General features: G+C 42.2%; 1 protein-coding gene across 1 annotated transcript in view; it reads right to left on the bottom strand.

Moving 5' to 3' along the window:
- LOC119735327 (Down syndrome cell adhesion molecule-like protein 1 homolog) overlaps positions 1 to 18,202 on the bottom strand; it is a 67,899-nt gene that overhangs the window by 5,983 nt on the left and 43,714 nt on the right. The window contains exons 21-25 of the mRNA XM_038209025.1: positions 15,957 to 16,025; positions 14,619 to 14,678; positions 5,799 to 5,852; positions 4,346 to 4,417; positions 2,575 to 2,630 (exon numbers count right to left, since the gene is read on the bottom strand). Of these exons, the coding sequence (XP_038064953.1) occupies positions 2,575 to 2,630; positions 4,346 to 4,417; positions 5,799 to 5,852; positions 14,619 to 14,678; positions 15,957 to 16,025 (311 nt within the window). The remainder of the gene's footprint in view (positions 1 to 2,574; positions 2,631 to 4,345; positions 4,418 to 5,798; positions 5,853 to 14,618; positions 14,679 to 15,956; positions 16,026 to 18,202) is intronic.

The following is an 18,202-nucleotide window of genomic DNA, read 5'->3' as shown; positions in this document are numbered from 1 at the left end:
GAAAGGATTATCATTATATTAGTTATCACCCAAGTGCGAGTGGAAAAATGTATTGCGTCCGTGTCCCATATTCCACGAGGCCAAAGGCTGAGGGACAAATGGAACACAGACACACCACATTTCCGTGAGAACAATAGAGGACAATAGGGTCCCCAATTCCTGAAGGTCCCCAATTTGGTGATGTGTAGAAAACATATGGGAGGTCTTCCTAAAAAGTTAAAAACACAACCAAAAGGGGGACAATAGGGGTCCCCAATTGCAGGCAAATACATACTTGTGTGAGTGCAAATGGGTAAAGCAATTTTCTTCAAGTAAATTTGATGCACAGTTACGATGGAACAAGCACGCTGTACACACACTTGTCAGCAGTTATCGTTCACGTGCATGCAGCAGGAATAGCATCTTAGAATAGCAGAATATGTGGAGTGTGACATGGATTGTGGTATTAAGTATAGGACCATGGTCTTAGGTATATCACACTGTTGTTGCCATGGATCGACAAATCAAAACTGCCCTGCCTGTTACTCCCAGTACCGCCCAAAACTGCCCAGCACTTATCAGACTTATGGATTTGTCCGGGAATATTATAATGTACATGTAACACAATGCAATGCAAGTGCTGGTCAATTTTATCTACATATACTAGTGTAAAGTAAAGTCTGTCGGGAGCAAAATATATGGCCCATCAGGCAGGAGTTTATCTCCGAATGAAAAGACAGGGAATTGTTTCCCCTGGATGGGGTGCCAGTCCATCGCAGGTTATTCCCCAGCTAATGCACGTACCCATTTATACTCCTGGGTGGAGAGAGGCAAGTGGGGTAAAGTGGCCTGCCCTAGGACACAACATATTGCCAGCAGCTGGATTTGAACCCCTGGCTCTGATCATAAATCACAAGGCCCTAACCACTAGGACAGACTTTGTTTTGCCATGTTACCCTTAGTACATTGTTATACTCTATTTCTAAAATAAGGAAATAATTTAATAAACAATTCTATGCCCTAATGCTTTGGAATGAAGTACATAAAGTTCAAAGACTGGCCTCACTATGCTGCATGAGGACTCCCTTCATGGACACCATTAATTGCACGAAGAAGACATGACTGTTTGCCTATCGTTTTTATCTTTGGCAAATAAATATTGCGTGTGGGCTTAAGCATGGTAAATCCATCACATTGTTGACACATCCGGGTTATGGTTCCGTCAAGCATGTCAAGTGTTTTGTTTTGGACTGCTATGCATGGACTTTAGCCAAAATCACTTGAAATTCATAACGTGCTTATAAATTACAAACAAAATGACAGAATTTCCTTATTTTTTTCTGGTTCATGCAACTTGCCATGAGGAAGTCAGTTGCAAAACTAAATTTTTGGGTTGAAAACCTTAATGACTAAAGCATGAATCATGTTTTCATTTAGTATTTAGACTGCCATTTGGTATACAATAATGTTTGAAGATATAAAGATCTGATACCCATGCATCAGTATTATTGTTGGCGAGTTCTTCAGCAAAAAATAATAAAACCCTGAAAACGCAGCGTGAGAAGACGACCTTTAACACATCTAGCCTATTACCCCTCGCCCTTCATCTGTTTATTTTCTATTTTTACACTCTCCAATCCATCTGTATATTTCACACGGATTCTACACAACATTTATCTTCTGTAATCAGACAGACTTTGCACTTTATCACTAAGTAAAGTCAGAAATCCGCTTCTAGAGTTTTTCCTCTGTTTACTGACATTATTGAAACCGAAACTCTCTGTTGATATTTGCTAAACAGTGCTCATTGACAAGATTAAATAATGACATATCAAGTATTGAAACTAACGACTGTATTAAGCAAACTGACAATATGGAGACGAACTCATTGTCAGCGAAATGGCCTTTGTATTTCTAGGTTTTGGGTAAAAAAAAAGGGAGGGAGCCAAAACGGGGATTTTTAAGAAAAAGTCCGATTTTTTTCTGTCCAACAATTGTTGAAAGGGGCAGTTGCTGCAATTCTAAGAAAAAGTACAATTTTAAAAAGGGACGAGATGTCTCTAAGATACTTTAATGTTCTGTAATGTCATTCCTGATCAATAAATATATTTTTTAACACAGAACAAAGAAATGTATCGGGGCTCTTGAACCTGTGCCCTGCAGAATACAGTAGCCAGCATTCTTATCATAGGGGCTGGGTGGGGCTACTGGATGCTACAATGGTCGGGGGGGGGGGGGGGGGGGGAGTTTCACCTGTTACCCAGCCTTTGTAAAATTAAAAAGTGTGGGGGGGGGGGGGCTGGAGGAAGTCATCATCTTTTTATGGGGGCGCTCTTCAAATATAGTATCGGGCAATAGGTGGCACTTCATGGCAGCACAATTACAGACATCCGCAATATTTTTTATGAGGGAGGGCAATATTTTTTATGAGGGAGCGTGCCCCCTCCACTTACTTACGCAGTTGATTCCAAAACTGTGCCAACTGAGCTATCCAGCCAATCCTACCAGTATGTTGCTGGTCCCCATTTTCCCCAATATTTTGTCCTACAACAATTATTTGTTTTCTATTTATAGTAAAAAGCAAAGAAGACTTACCACTCGTCCACTTGTGTCCTGTTGCCCCCCAACACTTGCATATGTGTCAGCAGAAGCTAAATGATCAAAATGACAAATGTTCAGGAAAGGTAGAGTAAGCCATTAGTAATTTTTGCATTTTTGAACAAAGGTGCCCAAAATCTAAAGATGGATGCTTAATAGCTAACCTGATGAAGTTTTGGCTCTGTAAAATGCTGTGTATTTCGAGAAAACGGAACAAACATATACACCATCTCGAGACACAATCCCAAATCTGCATTCAGGACATGATTGCCATTCAGTTGGTTGTCACAGATTCACCCAATTGTAAACCAACTAAAAGGGCAGATTCACAGGGCAGATTCACAGAAATTTCCAAAAATGTGTCACTTGACATATATTTGGAAATGACCTTCTTTTGTTGTTTTCTTCAAAATGACAGCATACCAGGAGGAATAATTTCAAAGGGAGTTTATTACCATTACTATCTTTAAACCAAGTAAGCATTTTCACAATAATGTGGTCGGCTACTTTTTGGATAGCTGCAATAATACTCTACCTTTAAACTCATTGCTTGCTTCCCCCTGTTCCTATGCTCCCACTCATTGCTTCCTCCTTGTCATACTGCCCTGCTTACCCTTTACACTCTCCTCAGCTGCACTAATCTACTCTCCCTTTAAACTCATTGCTTGCTTCCCCCTGTTCCTATGCTCCCACTCATTGCTTCCTCCTTGCGATACTGCCCTGCTTACCCTTTACACTCTCCTCAGCTGCACTAATCTACTCTACCTTTAAACTCATTGCTTGCTTCCCCCTGTTCCTATGCTCCCACTCATTGCTTCCTCCTTGTCATACTGCCCTGCTTACCCTTTACACTCTCCTCAGCTGCACTAATCTACTCTCCCTTTAAACTCATTGCTTGCTTCCCCCTGTTCCTATGCTCCCACTCATTGCTTCCTCCTTGTCATACTGCCCTGCTTACCCTTTACACTCTCCTCAGCTGCACTAATCTACTCTCCCTTTAAACTCATTGCTTGCTTCCCCCTGTTCCTATGCCCCCACTCATTGCTTCCTCCTTGTGACACTGCCCTGCTCCCACTTTACACTCTCCTCAGCTTACATATATTATGATAATGATTTTCCCTTTTATTGTTGCCGATAAACTGCAAGATTTTATAATATAGTTGATTCTTGTACACCAGCACTTTCGGGAAAGTTCTATCAGAGCTTTTGGCAACCACCCTTTCAATGTGTGTGACGCTACTGTCCAATCTCTGTTCGATTTCGAGACATGCGGGTACGGTGATGCGGAATTCATCAGGGCAACGGTGAGGTTTGGTACCAGATTGAAAGAACACCACAAATCGGTCGAGTCAGACAAGAAGTCAGCAGTGTCCGATCAGGGGCAAGCCACAGGACACACCATTCACTGGACCAGCACACGTATCATCGACCAGGAGGCACACTTCCTATCACTAAAGATACAGGAGGCAATCTACATCCTCCACCATGAGCCGTCTATGAACCGTGACCAGGATTACCAATTAGTGCCGGTCTACAAGGCAATCTTACGGCCTTGTAATCAAACAGACACTGGACAATAGCGTCATCACGTACATTGAGAAAGGCAGCCGGATATGGTTGCCAAAAGCTCTAATAGAACTTTCCCGTCAGTGCTGGTGTACAAGACTGAACTATACTTCGACTGATTCCTAGCAAAAACCATCATGCTATTAAGATTTACTTTATTTTATATATAATCACAAAAAAAGACAACCCAATATGAATTTACCTGCAGCTGGGGGGATCTTTGCCTTGTCTTTGTCACTGATCTGCACCTCTTCATATGCTGACTCCTCAGCAGCTGAAATAAAATAAGTCGCACAGAGTAATGTCAAAACTCCTACAATGTCCACTTTCTTTCTTAAGTCATCACTTTCTGTAAATGCCTGAGCGTCATCAACTTTCATAAAACAAGACTACACAGACCAGCTTGTACAAGCCTATTTTATTAAAGCTGGTCTACTTAGGAGTGTAGGTTTTGTAGGGGTCTATGTTGTGGGAGTCCTTAGGATCCAAAGAGACCTTTTGGGTCACGGTAAGGTTCAACCACGACTCATTGACAGTCAGTGAGTCAGTCAGATACAATGAGGACACGAGGCTTAACCACCAAAACTAGATTAAACGTGAACTCCAATACTCATTAGCCCTCCTATGGTAACATGCATTGTCAGGCTGCTTATTACTTGGGTCAATATTGGTCAAGACCCCCATTGGTTTGTACACAGTGGGCCAGGAGGTGAGGAAGAAAATTCTGACCATTGGTGACTTCTTAAGCAAAGGGAGGTTTAGTTCATTATTGTCGTGGCCTTATTGTTAAGGTTAACTCCAGTAGGTGATTTCATGAAACTTTACGCTATGGCTCAACTTCGCTTGCACCACAGTTTATTGAGTTAGCTGCGCAACTTTTTACGCTGCGCAACATTGTACTTATGACACATTTCACGAAAGTCTCACAGTGCATAAGTCTGCTACTTGCGCAATATATTATGGCGTAACTTGCACAATCAACTTACATGTAGGTGGCGTAAGTTGTGGCGTATGACTGAACATGACCTATTTTACCAGCAAATCGTGATCGTCGTGGAGCCTGTTATTGCACATCTTATCAAGTTTGATACAAGACACTCACAGCTTTGTGTTTGAAGTTACTGAATTTCTATTTTACTAGTGAAGAAATTTTTAGAGTTGCCGCACACTCCAAAGAAAGTCGGACAAAATAATTTTCAAAATGGCGGGCTGAGGTGATTCAACCACTGTTCCGTGAACAAATTAATTCATACACAAACAGCTGTAGTAAATGTTGTTATATATCCTTGTCCAAGATGTCAAAATGTTTCGCAGCTACACCAAGTTTCTTGAAATTGATCGGAAGTTTATGCAGCTGCGCAAATTTGTTGCGCAAGTCTTACTCATGGCACAAGCTACGGTACGCCTATTTCCTGAAATCGGCTGCTGGTCTAAATTACAAGTCTTACTCATACATGTAGCACAAGCTATGCATATTTCCTGAAATCGGCTGCTGGTCTTAATTACACAAACAATGCTTAGCTTCAGTTGGAATTCAAAATGCAAGTTACGAAGACTGGACTGGTCCTCTAGACTGGTCCTCTGGGCTAGCAAAAACCAATTCTTGGAAAACATGTTTAAAGCCGGTCTTAAAACTCATCAATTGTCATCTGTACCTCTGGATGATGGAGGAACATATTTCTTGGGTTTCTTCTTTGCTGCGTAGTCATCTGATGGTTAAGACAAAAAAAAATGAATATTGTAATGAAAATAGCCCTTCATCATTACCTTCCTCCCCACCTTCTATTTTTGGTTTAGCCTGCCCCTCTCATCCATCACACCCCTGAGCTGAGTGTGTATCAGTCCAGCCAGGCATGCAGCATTTGCATAATTCTATTGTAAGCCCCATGTGCATGGAATTTGAGCTAGCCATGTGTGCTTCAGTCTGCTGGGTGCTGTGCTAGGGATAGGTTGTCTGTGGAGGGCTGTGCAGGTTTTGTCTGGGCGTGGCAAGGAAAGGCCTTGATGTAATGACCATGTAAGTTGTAGTGCATGACAACTTAATCAAATCCCCCTGGGTTGGGAGTAGAGTTATGGTGCTTTTACCATAAGCTACCCCACTCACACTGACCATCACCGAGCCCCGCCTTTTGTAATTTCTCATAATTAATTGTTTTCCTTGCATTTATTTCTACAACAAATTCCTTTATTCGCTACTTTAATTAAAGAACTTAAATCGTAGTTGCCCCTAAAGTTAGAAGTAATTAGTAATAATTAGTAGAAATAAGTAGACGGATCCAATCTTTCTTAATAAATTTATTTACTTGAAGCCTAAACATCTTCTCTCTCTACTAAGTTATTTGTTTGTCTCGCTGCGGCACCTGACCACGCTACAATTGGTGGCAGCGGTGGGATTCCTTTTTAGAGAAACAAAGGCTCAAGTGTTAATCATAGTTTAAAATAAGTTTAAAATCATACTAATATTCAAAATCTTGTTCATTGTAAGGTAGGCGTAGTTTGAGTAACTTAAATGCTGGGGTTGGAGAGGAGATTGACTCCGCTTTAGTGTGTAAAAATTACTATAAAAATAATTGTAAAAAAAGGGGGAAGATTTGTGTCCTTTCTTCCCAAGAAAGGGAGAATTGACTCCTTGCTTTTGTTAGTTTTGTTCCACCAGACATTAACATAGATGAATGTTAATGATATTTGTGATACAGAAGTGGCCAGTGATTTTTCTTTCTTTCCTTGTTTTGTATTGTGAATTTTTGGAATTCTGACAAAATAGTGACAGAAACTTTCTGCATAATTGTTAGAGATAACTTGAATACTGTGTTGAATTGTTATGCATTCACTTGTTGGTTGTTAGAGAATTAGCTGTGCTTTTATATCAGGTTTTGGGCAACTTATTTTGATGCTGTGTACTGTGTTGTAAAAATGTCGTGGCCAAACAATTTTGTCTCATTTAATTCTACACAGTTTTGCGGAAGAACAATTTCAGTAGTACTAAATTGCACTTACTAACAAGTAACTAGAATTGAAGAACAAGGTAAAGGCGAGTATGTAACATTAAGACAGTCAATCAGAGCTTTAGAAGCCGAGATTGACGAAGCTTATGATAAGCATCAGGGTAACTCGGTGATGGTCGAGGGGGTCGGTCAAGACTCCCCAAGTGTTATTTCTTTCATGCAGTCCTCCACCACAGCACCCGAGGCAGACTCCACTAATGGGGAGTCATTACAGACCACTTATGTGCCGAGCACATTTGTCGGACTGTCTGATGTGGCAAATGCAGGTAACGATACCGTGCCGAGTCAGCAGGATGTGTTACCAGCAGATTCAGTTAGGGAGAAGAAGGTAGCATTTGATGAGAATGTGAAAAATGTACATGGTCCTCCATGTACTGGTAGTTACTCAAAACCACTCCACACTTCTACACCAACATGTAGAGCGAAAAACCCTTTCGCCCCTTCGGCATTTGATCATGCTATGGCTAGTGTTGGACATACCGGTAGTCCTTCACCACCGCTCCGTGTTTCCATGCCAGTATCCAGTTCAAAAAACCCATTCACTCCTCCGTCTTATCATTCTAGGGCCAATCAGATGTGTACTGCCTCGTGTAGTACCGAAAGTAGTTCATTACAAGAACCTAAGCCTGTTGTCATGCCTGAGTCTTTTGATGGTGTATCACTTACCTTTGAAGATTGGTTGACAAATTTTGAAATTTGTTGCAAGATACCGGTAAATGGCTGGACAGACACCCACAAATTTTCATTTTTAGCTGTCAAGTTAAGAGGAGCAGCTTTGCATGTGTTCACAGACTTACCGGTGGAGAAACATAACAAATATGCGAGTGTTGTACAGTCATAAAGGAATAGCTTTTACAGGTCTCACCAAACTGAGCTGTATAAGGTCCAGTTGAGGGCAAGGGTAAGGAAGTCAGGTGAAAGTCTATCTGAGCTGGCTGGTGCCATACGTAGACTGACTAATCAGGCTTATCCTGGGATTTCAGTTGAGGTTAGGGAGGATCTGGCCAAAGATCAGTTCAGAGAAGCTTTGGACTCTTGTCATACCCGTCTGCAGATCAGACGGCGTAAACCATCAAGTTTAGATGAGGCACTGTCCTGGGCAATGGAGGAAGAGATGTTGCTCTCTCTGGAAGAAAAGAGAACAAACTCACCAGCTGGTGTTCAGGTTTTGAAAAGTTCCGGCAGTCCTGGGAAAAAGATTAGTGCCCCTATGTCTGTTGCAGATGGTATCAAGAAAGACCGACAAAGTGAAGATGACTGTTTTGTCAAACTCAGTAAGATAGTTGATGATCTCATAGGGATGGTTGAATCATTGAAGATGAGAAACAAACTTTCTCATGAGAATAGGGAAATTGTTTGCTGGACGTGTAAGAAAAAAGGTCACGTCCGTGCAAACTGTTTAGATAACCAATACACTAACACTACACATACTAACAAACCAGATAACACCTCCGGTGTATCCGGTTCGGAAAACTAAGTTCGGCTAATAAGGGGGTCGACTCTTGGCCGGGGGAAGTTGAAAAGACCCAGAGTAGAGATTTTGAGGGACAGTCTGTGTTTGTCCAAGGTCGAGTGTACAGTCAGGATGTTCAATTTCTGGTCGATACTGGGTAAAATGATGAATTCATCAGAGGGTTGAGGTACAGCGACAGCTAGATGAAATGCTTGAGCAGGGGGTGGTTCCACCATCTCACAGCCCCTGGGCCTCTCCGGTTGTTCTGGTCAGAAAAAAAGATGATAGCTTGAGGTTTTGCATTGATTATAGGCGTCTCAACCAGGTGACCAAAAAAGATGCATATCCCCTGCCCCGGATTGATGACAGTCTCGACGCTCTAGCCGGTTCCTGCTGGTTTTCTACTCTCTTTGCATTGATTATAGGCGTCTCAACCAGGTGACCAAAAAAGATGCATATCCCCTGCCCCGGATTGATGACAGTCTCGACGCTCTTGCCGGTTCCTGCTGGTTTTCTACTCTCGACCTAGCGTCTGGATATTGGCAGACGGAAGTGCATCCTTTCGACCGTGAGAAAACTGCCTTTACAACAGGTACTGGGTTATACGAGTTCATTGTGCTTCCTTTTGGACTGTGCAATGCCCCAAGTACGTTCAAGAGGTTGATGGAGGTTGTCTTACAGGGTCTTCAGTGGGAAGTTTGTCCAATCTACCTGGATGACATTATCATCTATTCCAAGGGATTTGACGAACATTTAGACCGGTTGTCGAGGGTATTTAGTGCACTCCAAGGAGCAGGCTTAAAGCTGAAGTCCAAGAAATGTGTCCTTACACGTCAGGAAGTCGCCTATTTTGGCCATGTTGTTTCCTCTGACGGAATTGCTACTGACCCTGCAAAAACACAACGAATCCTGGAATGGCCTACTCCATGTAACCTCATCGATGTTCGTAGCTTCCTTGGCATTTGTTCTTACTATCGGAAGTTCATCGTTGACTTTGCTCACATTGCTGAACCTCTACATCGACTGACACAGAAAAATGCGAAATTCGTCTGGACAGATGAGTGCAGCCGGGCATTTGAAGATCTAAAATGCAAGCTGACAACTGCTCCAGTGTTAGCCTATCCTGACTTCAACCTACCTTTTGTGTTGGATGCAGATGCCAGTAATAAGGATATAGGTAACGTCTTGTCCCAAATCCATCACGGGAAAGAACAAGTCATAGCCTACGCAAGTCGTACCCTCAACAAAGCAGAACAACAGTACAGCGTCACCAGGAGAGAGTTACTGGCAGTTGTTAATTTTGTTCGACACTTTAAACATTACCTCTATGGACAACGTTTTCTGCTGCATACTGATCATGGTTCTCTGTGGTGGTTATTCAGCTTCAAAGATCCAGAAGGGCAAGTCGCACGCTGGTTAGATAAACTCAACACTTTTGAATTTGACATCCAGCATCGACCTGGTACCAAACACCGTAACGCAGATGCGCTGCCCAGATATCCATCAGTGACTGGGGAGTGTAATGGCATTTCTCTACCTTGCGGGGCGGGGACCTTGACAAAATAAGCAGGGCACAGCAAGATGATCCAATTCTGGCACCGATTATCAAGTGGAAGAAGGCGGGGCAACGACCAGATAGTACATCTATTGGTGGCTTAGACCGACGAACCAAGGGCACTGGTTCCAGTGGGACCAACCGGAGCTTCGTCAGGGCTGCCTCTATCGACGCTGGACCAACGATACTGGCAACGGATCTCGCCTGTTACTCTTCATTCCTGACTCACTTCAACAACAGATCATGGCAGCAGCTCATGACGAGCCGGGCGGTGGTCATCTGGGTATAGCCAAAACAATCCCAAAGGTCAAAAATAAGTACTACTGGATTGGGTGTAGTAAGGATGTCAAAATATGGATTCGACAGTTTCCTCAGTGTCAGAGCAGGAAGTCCCCAAATCCAAAACGGCGTGCTAATCTTGTTCAAGTTCCAGTTGGTGCACCGATGGAAAAGTTGGCTCTATTCACAGCGACCAGGGAACAAATTTTGAATTCGCCTTATTTCAGCAAGTCTGTCATCTACTGGGGATCAATAAAACAAGAACAACAGCATACCACCCTCAATCCGACGGCCTTGTGGAGCGCTTTAACAGAACTCTACAAGCCATGATCGCTGCATATGTCAGAGATGACCAAACAGATTGGGATGACCACTTGCCACACATTATGATGGCTTACCGCTCCAGTGAACATGCTTCCACCAAAGCAACGCCAAACTTCCTCATGTTCGGTCAGGAGATCAACATCCCTCTTGATTTGCTAGCAGGGAAGATCCAAACCAACAGCAACAGACCAGTGACACCTATGCTCTGAAAGTCCAGCACAACCTGAGGGAGGCATACAAGAGAGTTCGGATCCACTCACACGCTGCACAGGAATGACAGAAATGACACAATGACTTGAAGAAAATGGGAGATCCCTTTCGAGAAGGCGATCTTGTCTGGCTCTACACCTTCAGGAAGAAACGTGGTCGTAGTCCCAAACTGCAGACATTTTGGAAGGGCCCCTATAAGATCACCCCAAAAGTGTCTGATGCCAATTATCGCATACAAGGTACACATGGAGGGCACTCACAAATCGTACACTTCGACTGGCTCAAACCATACCAGCAACGGGAGACATTGGACAGTTCTAGCAGTGATGCAACAGTTCCAGAGGAGAGAAGTCAACTTGAAGAGAGATTCTCCTGATCCAGATGAGTCCATGTCACCTATTCCAATGTGGAACAAACCAGACATTCAGTCGACCAGGGCAAAAGACGCATTACCTGATCTGGATGCTGCAGCTCCCGATCATGTGATTCAACCAGCTACTACTAGACGCGGCAGAGTACGTAACCCCCCAGCCTGGATGAGACGAGGCGACTATGAACTTTATGAACTCTAAAGTTGTGGTGGGTTTATCTTACATTTCCAAAACAGAATGTAACTAATTTTGGCAGACTTTGGTAAGTTACTGTGAATCGTGATTTAAACCGACCTGCAATTGTCACTTGTGCATGCATTGTTAATACTAAAATTTAAATGTACCTACCTGCAACGTGATCAGCAGAAGAGACGTCTCTAAACAAACTTCGACACCGAATAATTGTACATAATTTACTACTGAGGTATGATAAAATTGCTTATCGTCTTTGATTATAAGTAAGTTTAATTGGGGCAAATTACGTAAACAGAGTACTCTTAGTTATTATATAAGAACAAATGTAAGTTAAGTATAACCAATTTTGCGGCTAGACCACTAATTATTTACAAGCTTTATCGTCTTGTATACTTTGTAGATTACCTGAGCTGGACAGATTGCACCTAGCGTTGGCGGTTGGTGGAGTGAAGACGTGAGGACACGTCTTCACTGAGAGAGGGGCCTGTGTAATGAAAATAGCCCTTCATCATTACCTTCCTCCCCACCTTCTATTTTTGGTTTAGCCTGCCCCTCTCATCCATCACACCCCCTGAGCTGAGTGTGTATCAGTCCAGCCTGGCATGCAGCATTTGCATAATTCTTTTGCAAAGCCCCATGTGCATGAAATTTGAACTAGCGATGTGCGCTTTAGTCTCCAGGGTGCTGTGCTAGGGATAGGACGTCTGTGGAGGGCTGTGCAGCTTTTGCCTGGGCGTGGCAAGGAAAGGCCTTGATGTAATGACCACGTAAGTTGTAGTGCATGACAACTTAATTAAATCAACTCACTTTCCAATCTCCAATCTTTCTTAATACATTTATTTACTTGAAGCCTAAACATCTTCTCTCTCTACCAAGTTATTTGTTTGTCTCGCTGCAGCACCTGACCACGCTACAATATCAATGAGATTAGAATCTTATTCATAAATACCTAAGACAGTTTACGCATTCCTATTGGTCGAGAGCCCGTCACGTGGCTGGTCTTAAACGGATGATAAAGACATGGCTAGCTGGTCTTAAACACTTTTCCAGTGTCACAATAAAATGTGGACTCCTAAAAATCCAGTGCCTCTTATCGTTTCATTGGTTGAACGTTCACAATCCTCACGTAGGCATGCGCAACACTACCAGGGAGTCAGAATTTTAAAGTTCTATATTCAAAACGCAACGCGCCAGGTGCGTTCTGCGCGACATCGCGCAGAACATGATACGCGCGCGTCAATCTCCATAAAAGGGTTGTTTACATCTTACTCGCCAGCTGAACACTCCATTATTTTGCAAGAGGGATGTTTCAAAAAGCATTAAGTGAATTTGTTGAACAAAATCGGGATGTTTTGAACGAATTATATGATTTTTTCTTACCGAAAAGGTATTTATGAATGGGAATAAATATGTGCTCGGTCAGTATTTATCACTCTGTTTAAGACCGCTTAGAGTCTGGGTGCTGATAATTACCCTCGCCTCCGGCTCGGGTAATTATCAGCACCCAGACTCTAAGTGGTTTTAAACAGAGTGATAAAAACCTCCGAAGCACACATTTATTCCCTTATTAATGGGCTTGGTTGGTGGCCTCGGGCTACGTCCTTAAGACGTCGGCTGAGGCCGTACGCTGGTACGGTACCATTGCAAATGATCGTGTGCGGCTGTACGTGCACGCATCACACTGTATTACCGTGCGACACAGTGATTTTTCCATGTCTCATGTCAATGTTTAACCTTTTGTCCAGCCGGAAAAGGCTCTGATCAGTGTTATGGCCCGTGTTTCTACCATTGAAACACTCCAATAACGACTGGTGAAAGAGTTCAAAACTACGTTCGTGATGATTTTTACATGCCATTTCCATTGACTTTTCAAAATTATGATTGAAATAAAATGACATTTTCTGGACAAATCGTTACAAAATTAAATTTTGGGTGACACGTAAGAAAATTGGAAATTTCGTTGGAAAATTCAAAAAGTCAGATTTCCGATTAAAATCGGAAACATTTCATCTGTGGTCCTAATTCATAAGATGGAATATGTGTCGACATGATGTAAATTCAATATTGGATTCTGCCCTTTACCCACATATTTTAGCAAACACTGTACACTCAGTGTTGTTCCGATCACTTGGGTGATTGTGGCTGGTAACTCACAATTACTCAGGATAACTCTGAGTATACAGTTTATAAAATATATCTGTGAAGGGCAAAACCCATTGAATTCTCACCCTAATTACTCGGCCATAGTTTGCAACTACACATGCACCTATGCCGTGGCGTCCCCCCCCCCCCCCCTACTGAGATTTTGAGTTTCTAAAGAAATTATCATTGATCTACATGACGCCCCCCCATGAAATGTTCCAGCCCCCCCAGCGCCCCCCCCCCCCCCCCCACTGAAAAATTTCTGGCTACGCCACTGCGCCTATGCAAGGGCGTTGATCACTTCTCAAAATGGGGGGGGGGGGGGGATTACATATGTGACCGGATGATACGAAATGAGTCTTAAAGTCATTTTTTGTCACTTTTACATTTTCACACGCGGTATGAAGCACATAATTTGCCCTTCAGTTTTATTTACCACTCAGTTTAACATCTGAATTCATGCAGATGTTATATGGGGAAAAAGGTTGACTGTTCCTACAGATTTTCATTGTGTAAGGTTATATTAAATGGCTTACTACTCAATACTAGTTCTGGTGACGTGACTCATTTTGTTGGGTCGGGTCACATCACCTTGATCAGAACTAATGTGCAAGCCAAGTGTGAAATGCAAAGCTCTTATAGCGTGGGGTTTTGGGGAATTTTTAAAAAAGATTTTAGATGCTGCGCGGTGTGATCTGAGGCAATTTCTGACCACTTTAATCATTTTTTTTAAACCAAAAGATCATCACTTAAATATAATTTTCGAGTTTGGAGTGAATCAGCTATTCTGAGCAATTGAATCAAATATAGGCTGCAACTTTTATTTGGGGTCAAAAAAAGTTGAGGGGCGGGGCAAACAATATGATATCCACCAATTTTAAAAGGGGGGGGGGGGGGAGAGAAGAGAGAGAGGTGTACATGTACAATGTACATGTACCTACCTGGAGGTGGTTTGGGTTTCTTGTCCCTGTTGACTTCAGCATAGGTCACATCAGGCAGATCTGAAATGAATGAGACACAGATTAGTCCGATTGAACAATGAAATTGACTGCAGTGAGATGTGAACCTGCGACCCCTAAAATACCGTAGCAGACACAGTGGAGTTTTCCTTTTCCCACACTGCTAGTATGGGCTCCACGCACAAGTGCCCCCACAGCAGTAAGAAAGGGAGAGTTATCAGTAGGGGAAACCACTGGATTGCAACTTCTAAGGTGTTACTGTTAGCACCTGACGCCAATTGGTGGTGGATCCAGGGGGTGCGAAGGGGGCACTGACCAGTTTTCTTCAAGAAGGCCATTTTCACTTGAAACAGCCCTTCTGCCACCCCCTCCCCCATTTCATTAACTTCTCTGGAACTGTCCTTGCTAATGTGAAGCACCCGTTAAATTTGTATATCAGAGATGCCAATATTGAAGTCAAAACTATAGTAGCATTGTCGAGCAGTTCAGTGATCCTTTTTTTCTCCATAGCCAATACCATGAAGTATATAAATAGCCTGAAATAGCACCCTCTTGTGGCTTAGGATGCGAATATTACTGGGCCGACTGGAAAGAATGTTGCAACCTGACGCCACTTCAGCGGTTGTGTACAAAGTCTGTGGAGTGTCAAGAAAATATGCTTAACATTTCCTAACAAACTTGGAAATGTTTCTCAGTCCCAGATTCATGTCTTGTCATCATTTTTGCAATGATTGACCATCATTGAGATGATATATGAAGAAAAGCAGAGTCGTATTCACCGCTCTAATTTGTATATGCTACGCCCAAATCGTGTATGTTGGCATCTCTGGTACATACTCTGAAAACAATCATTTGTGCATACATGCAAACAAACCATTATGCGCACTGTTTCCCATCTACTAGGCTCCTGAAAGTGGTCAAAAAATGCCATCTATTGTCCCCGCATGGAGTTCGTTGTAGGCTAGTCCAAAATAGTAAACTTGACTAGCACAACCATCATGGCTATCGTGCATCGATGAAGTACATGTTTTGTCAAGAATAAGTCCAAGAAAAGGTCCATTTTTTGTCACATACATGTATGCAACACCATGTTTTCTTAATAATTACATAATCATTGCAAAGACTTACAACATAACACATCTTGTGGGTATTCTCCTTGCAGATGCCCAACAGTGGAATAAAAAACACTGAAATCCATGAACATCTTAGGGGGTTAAACTTTTGTCACGTATGGGACACAGCGTGTGCAAAGTCTTGGACTTGCCCTCAAATGATAGTCTTGATCTCAACCAAATTTGTTCTGAAGTGAAATGAACTTACTTGTGGGAGCTGATCTGGCCGATTGAGGCTTAGGAGGCAATTTAGTCTTGTTGACCTGTGCATAGGTGTCTAAAGGAATGGGGAGAAAAGTAAATAATAAATTGTAAAGGTTTTATCAAGTACCATGGTCCATCACTATAAGTAGCAAAACAAGGATCCCATAACAACCAATGGTCACCTTACTTTTTCTATAACACAGTGTCATATCTAAATGGTGGTCACATGTCAAAGTACCAGGTCAACTGCCAAGATTTGAGATATGTCAGCGCTCTAACTTCTTCACTGGTTCCAACCCATCCTTCTATAAATATTGAGAATAGGGTCTGGGAACCAGCTTAAATTTGCTCCACTACATGTACCAATGCAATTAGGTTTAAATCTGACCTATGACAATTAGTGATCTCCAACCATAAATAAATAAACTTGAAATAAAGCTTTGTATCAAGTACCCCCGGTACATGCACATAATGCTTTTAAAAATTCAACCAGAACATTAAACAAGTTCTACATCACATCACACTACACATAAATGTACCATACAAATGTAGAACATTTACATGCAGCATGCAATCTACTTGTTTAACTATTCGCTATCGAAGTGTTGTAATCGCGATGGATTAAGCCACACACATGTGCATGTATATTCTAAGAAAAGTAAAATCGTTCAGAAAATTGGTCAATAAATGCTGCCACGCAATGGTCAACTGTTACACTGCAGACTGTAATTAACAAAATAAAAGTCACGCCTGAAGATTTCCACTTTCTTAACCAGTTTGTGCCGGAGGCTGTGTACATGCAAAAGGTTTGCAGTATTTGGAACAGATAACAGGTAAACATGCAGGAACCCGAGTGAGGTCGGAAATATCTGTCAGCGACCCGCTCACAGTGAGCGAGGCCAAGAATATGAGTGTGCTGCCCAAGGGTGATGGCTTCAACCTGCCTGGCTTGAGGTCAGGTGAAAATAAATCCCGCGCCTCGTTCCGTTCTTGTCAAAATAATCCCAGCATGAACTGGTTAATGAGACAGCACAACATGCTCGGAATAAACACCAGTCTGTAGTGAGTGGTGGCCTTTGATTCGGCGTGATGCCGTTTTTGCTGTGCCAACGACCGGTTTTTACCGATCTTACGTATTCATTTCAATAGTGAATTAAACAAGATTGTGCTGGAATCAAATTATCAGGCCCTTTCAACCATTACATCAAGCATTCTGCTACATGCATTTCAAAATCTAAATACTCACCCAACCTGCTAACTACCGGTATGCTAGTGCAATGACAGGTGTTCATGTATGGTTTAGAAATGATTGATTACAAGTACATGTACATTGTACTTCAAAGACTGAACATTTCACCAGCCATTTTAAGACAAAGTTGGGCGTATAACACGACCTTCAGAGGTTAGTGTAAATCTTGATCCTCTGCCAAACCATATTAGTATCACACCTTGATTCATTATTTAAGTTAATTTCTCAAGTTAAGCACATTATTTTGTTTCTGTGATCTGCAGTTAAAATAAGGACAGAACAAAACCCATGCACAGGACATTTTTTTTTAATGTGAATCATGAATTCACTTAGTACTGAAATATAGCCCAAAAGAGGGTTATAAGCCAAAGTATAACATGGTATAATTTGTTCATATTGTGATTGATTAGTTATTTTTTTTAATATTTGACCTGTAATATTTTCATGCTTAGGCCAAAAAAAAAAAAAGTCTACGGTTTCTGGTATGCGCGCGCGTCGCCGTAGCCATGCGCGTCAGCAAAATGAAAAAAAAATTTTTTCAATGAAAGATGATGTCTCAGAACCGCCAAACTCACTGGTTTGACTGGAATTCTGCTGCTGCACAATTTTAACGTGTTTTTAGATTGGGTTATGATCGAGAATAAGCTTTATGTGGCCTCTCTGGACTCCCATATATTTGCACTAAGTTTAGTCGGGCACCATTTGCAGTCATCAGCCGACATTTGAAGCAAAAAAGTCAGGTAAAAAAAAAAAAAAGCCGCGTCGCTGCACCACTTGTTGGACAAGCTCCATACCAGAAACCGGAGGCTTTTTTTTTGGCCTTAGCCATGTTAGCATTTGTATTAACATTGCTTATTTTCTGTTTGAGGGGGAAGGATGGGGTTTGACTACCTACTAAACCAGGCCACGCCCTTTCCCACCACACCCATTTCTACCAGACACTATCTACATTTGTACTTTGGTCATGCTTGTTGTTTCAGTAATAGGTACATGTACACTCT

Source organism: Patiria miniata, unplaced genomic scaffold (assembly GCF_015706575.1).
Source record: "Patiria miniata isolate m_02_andy unplaced genomic scaffold, ASM1570657v1 HiC_scaffold_29, whole genome shotgun sequence".
Classification (NCBI taxonomy): Eukaryota; Metazoa; Echinodermata; class Asteroidea; order Valvatida; family Asterinidae; genus Patiria; species Patiria miniata.
Note: the sequence above shows the minus strand (reverse complement) of the source record. Positions and strands in the feature narration are given on the sequence as shown.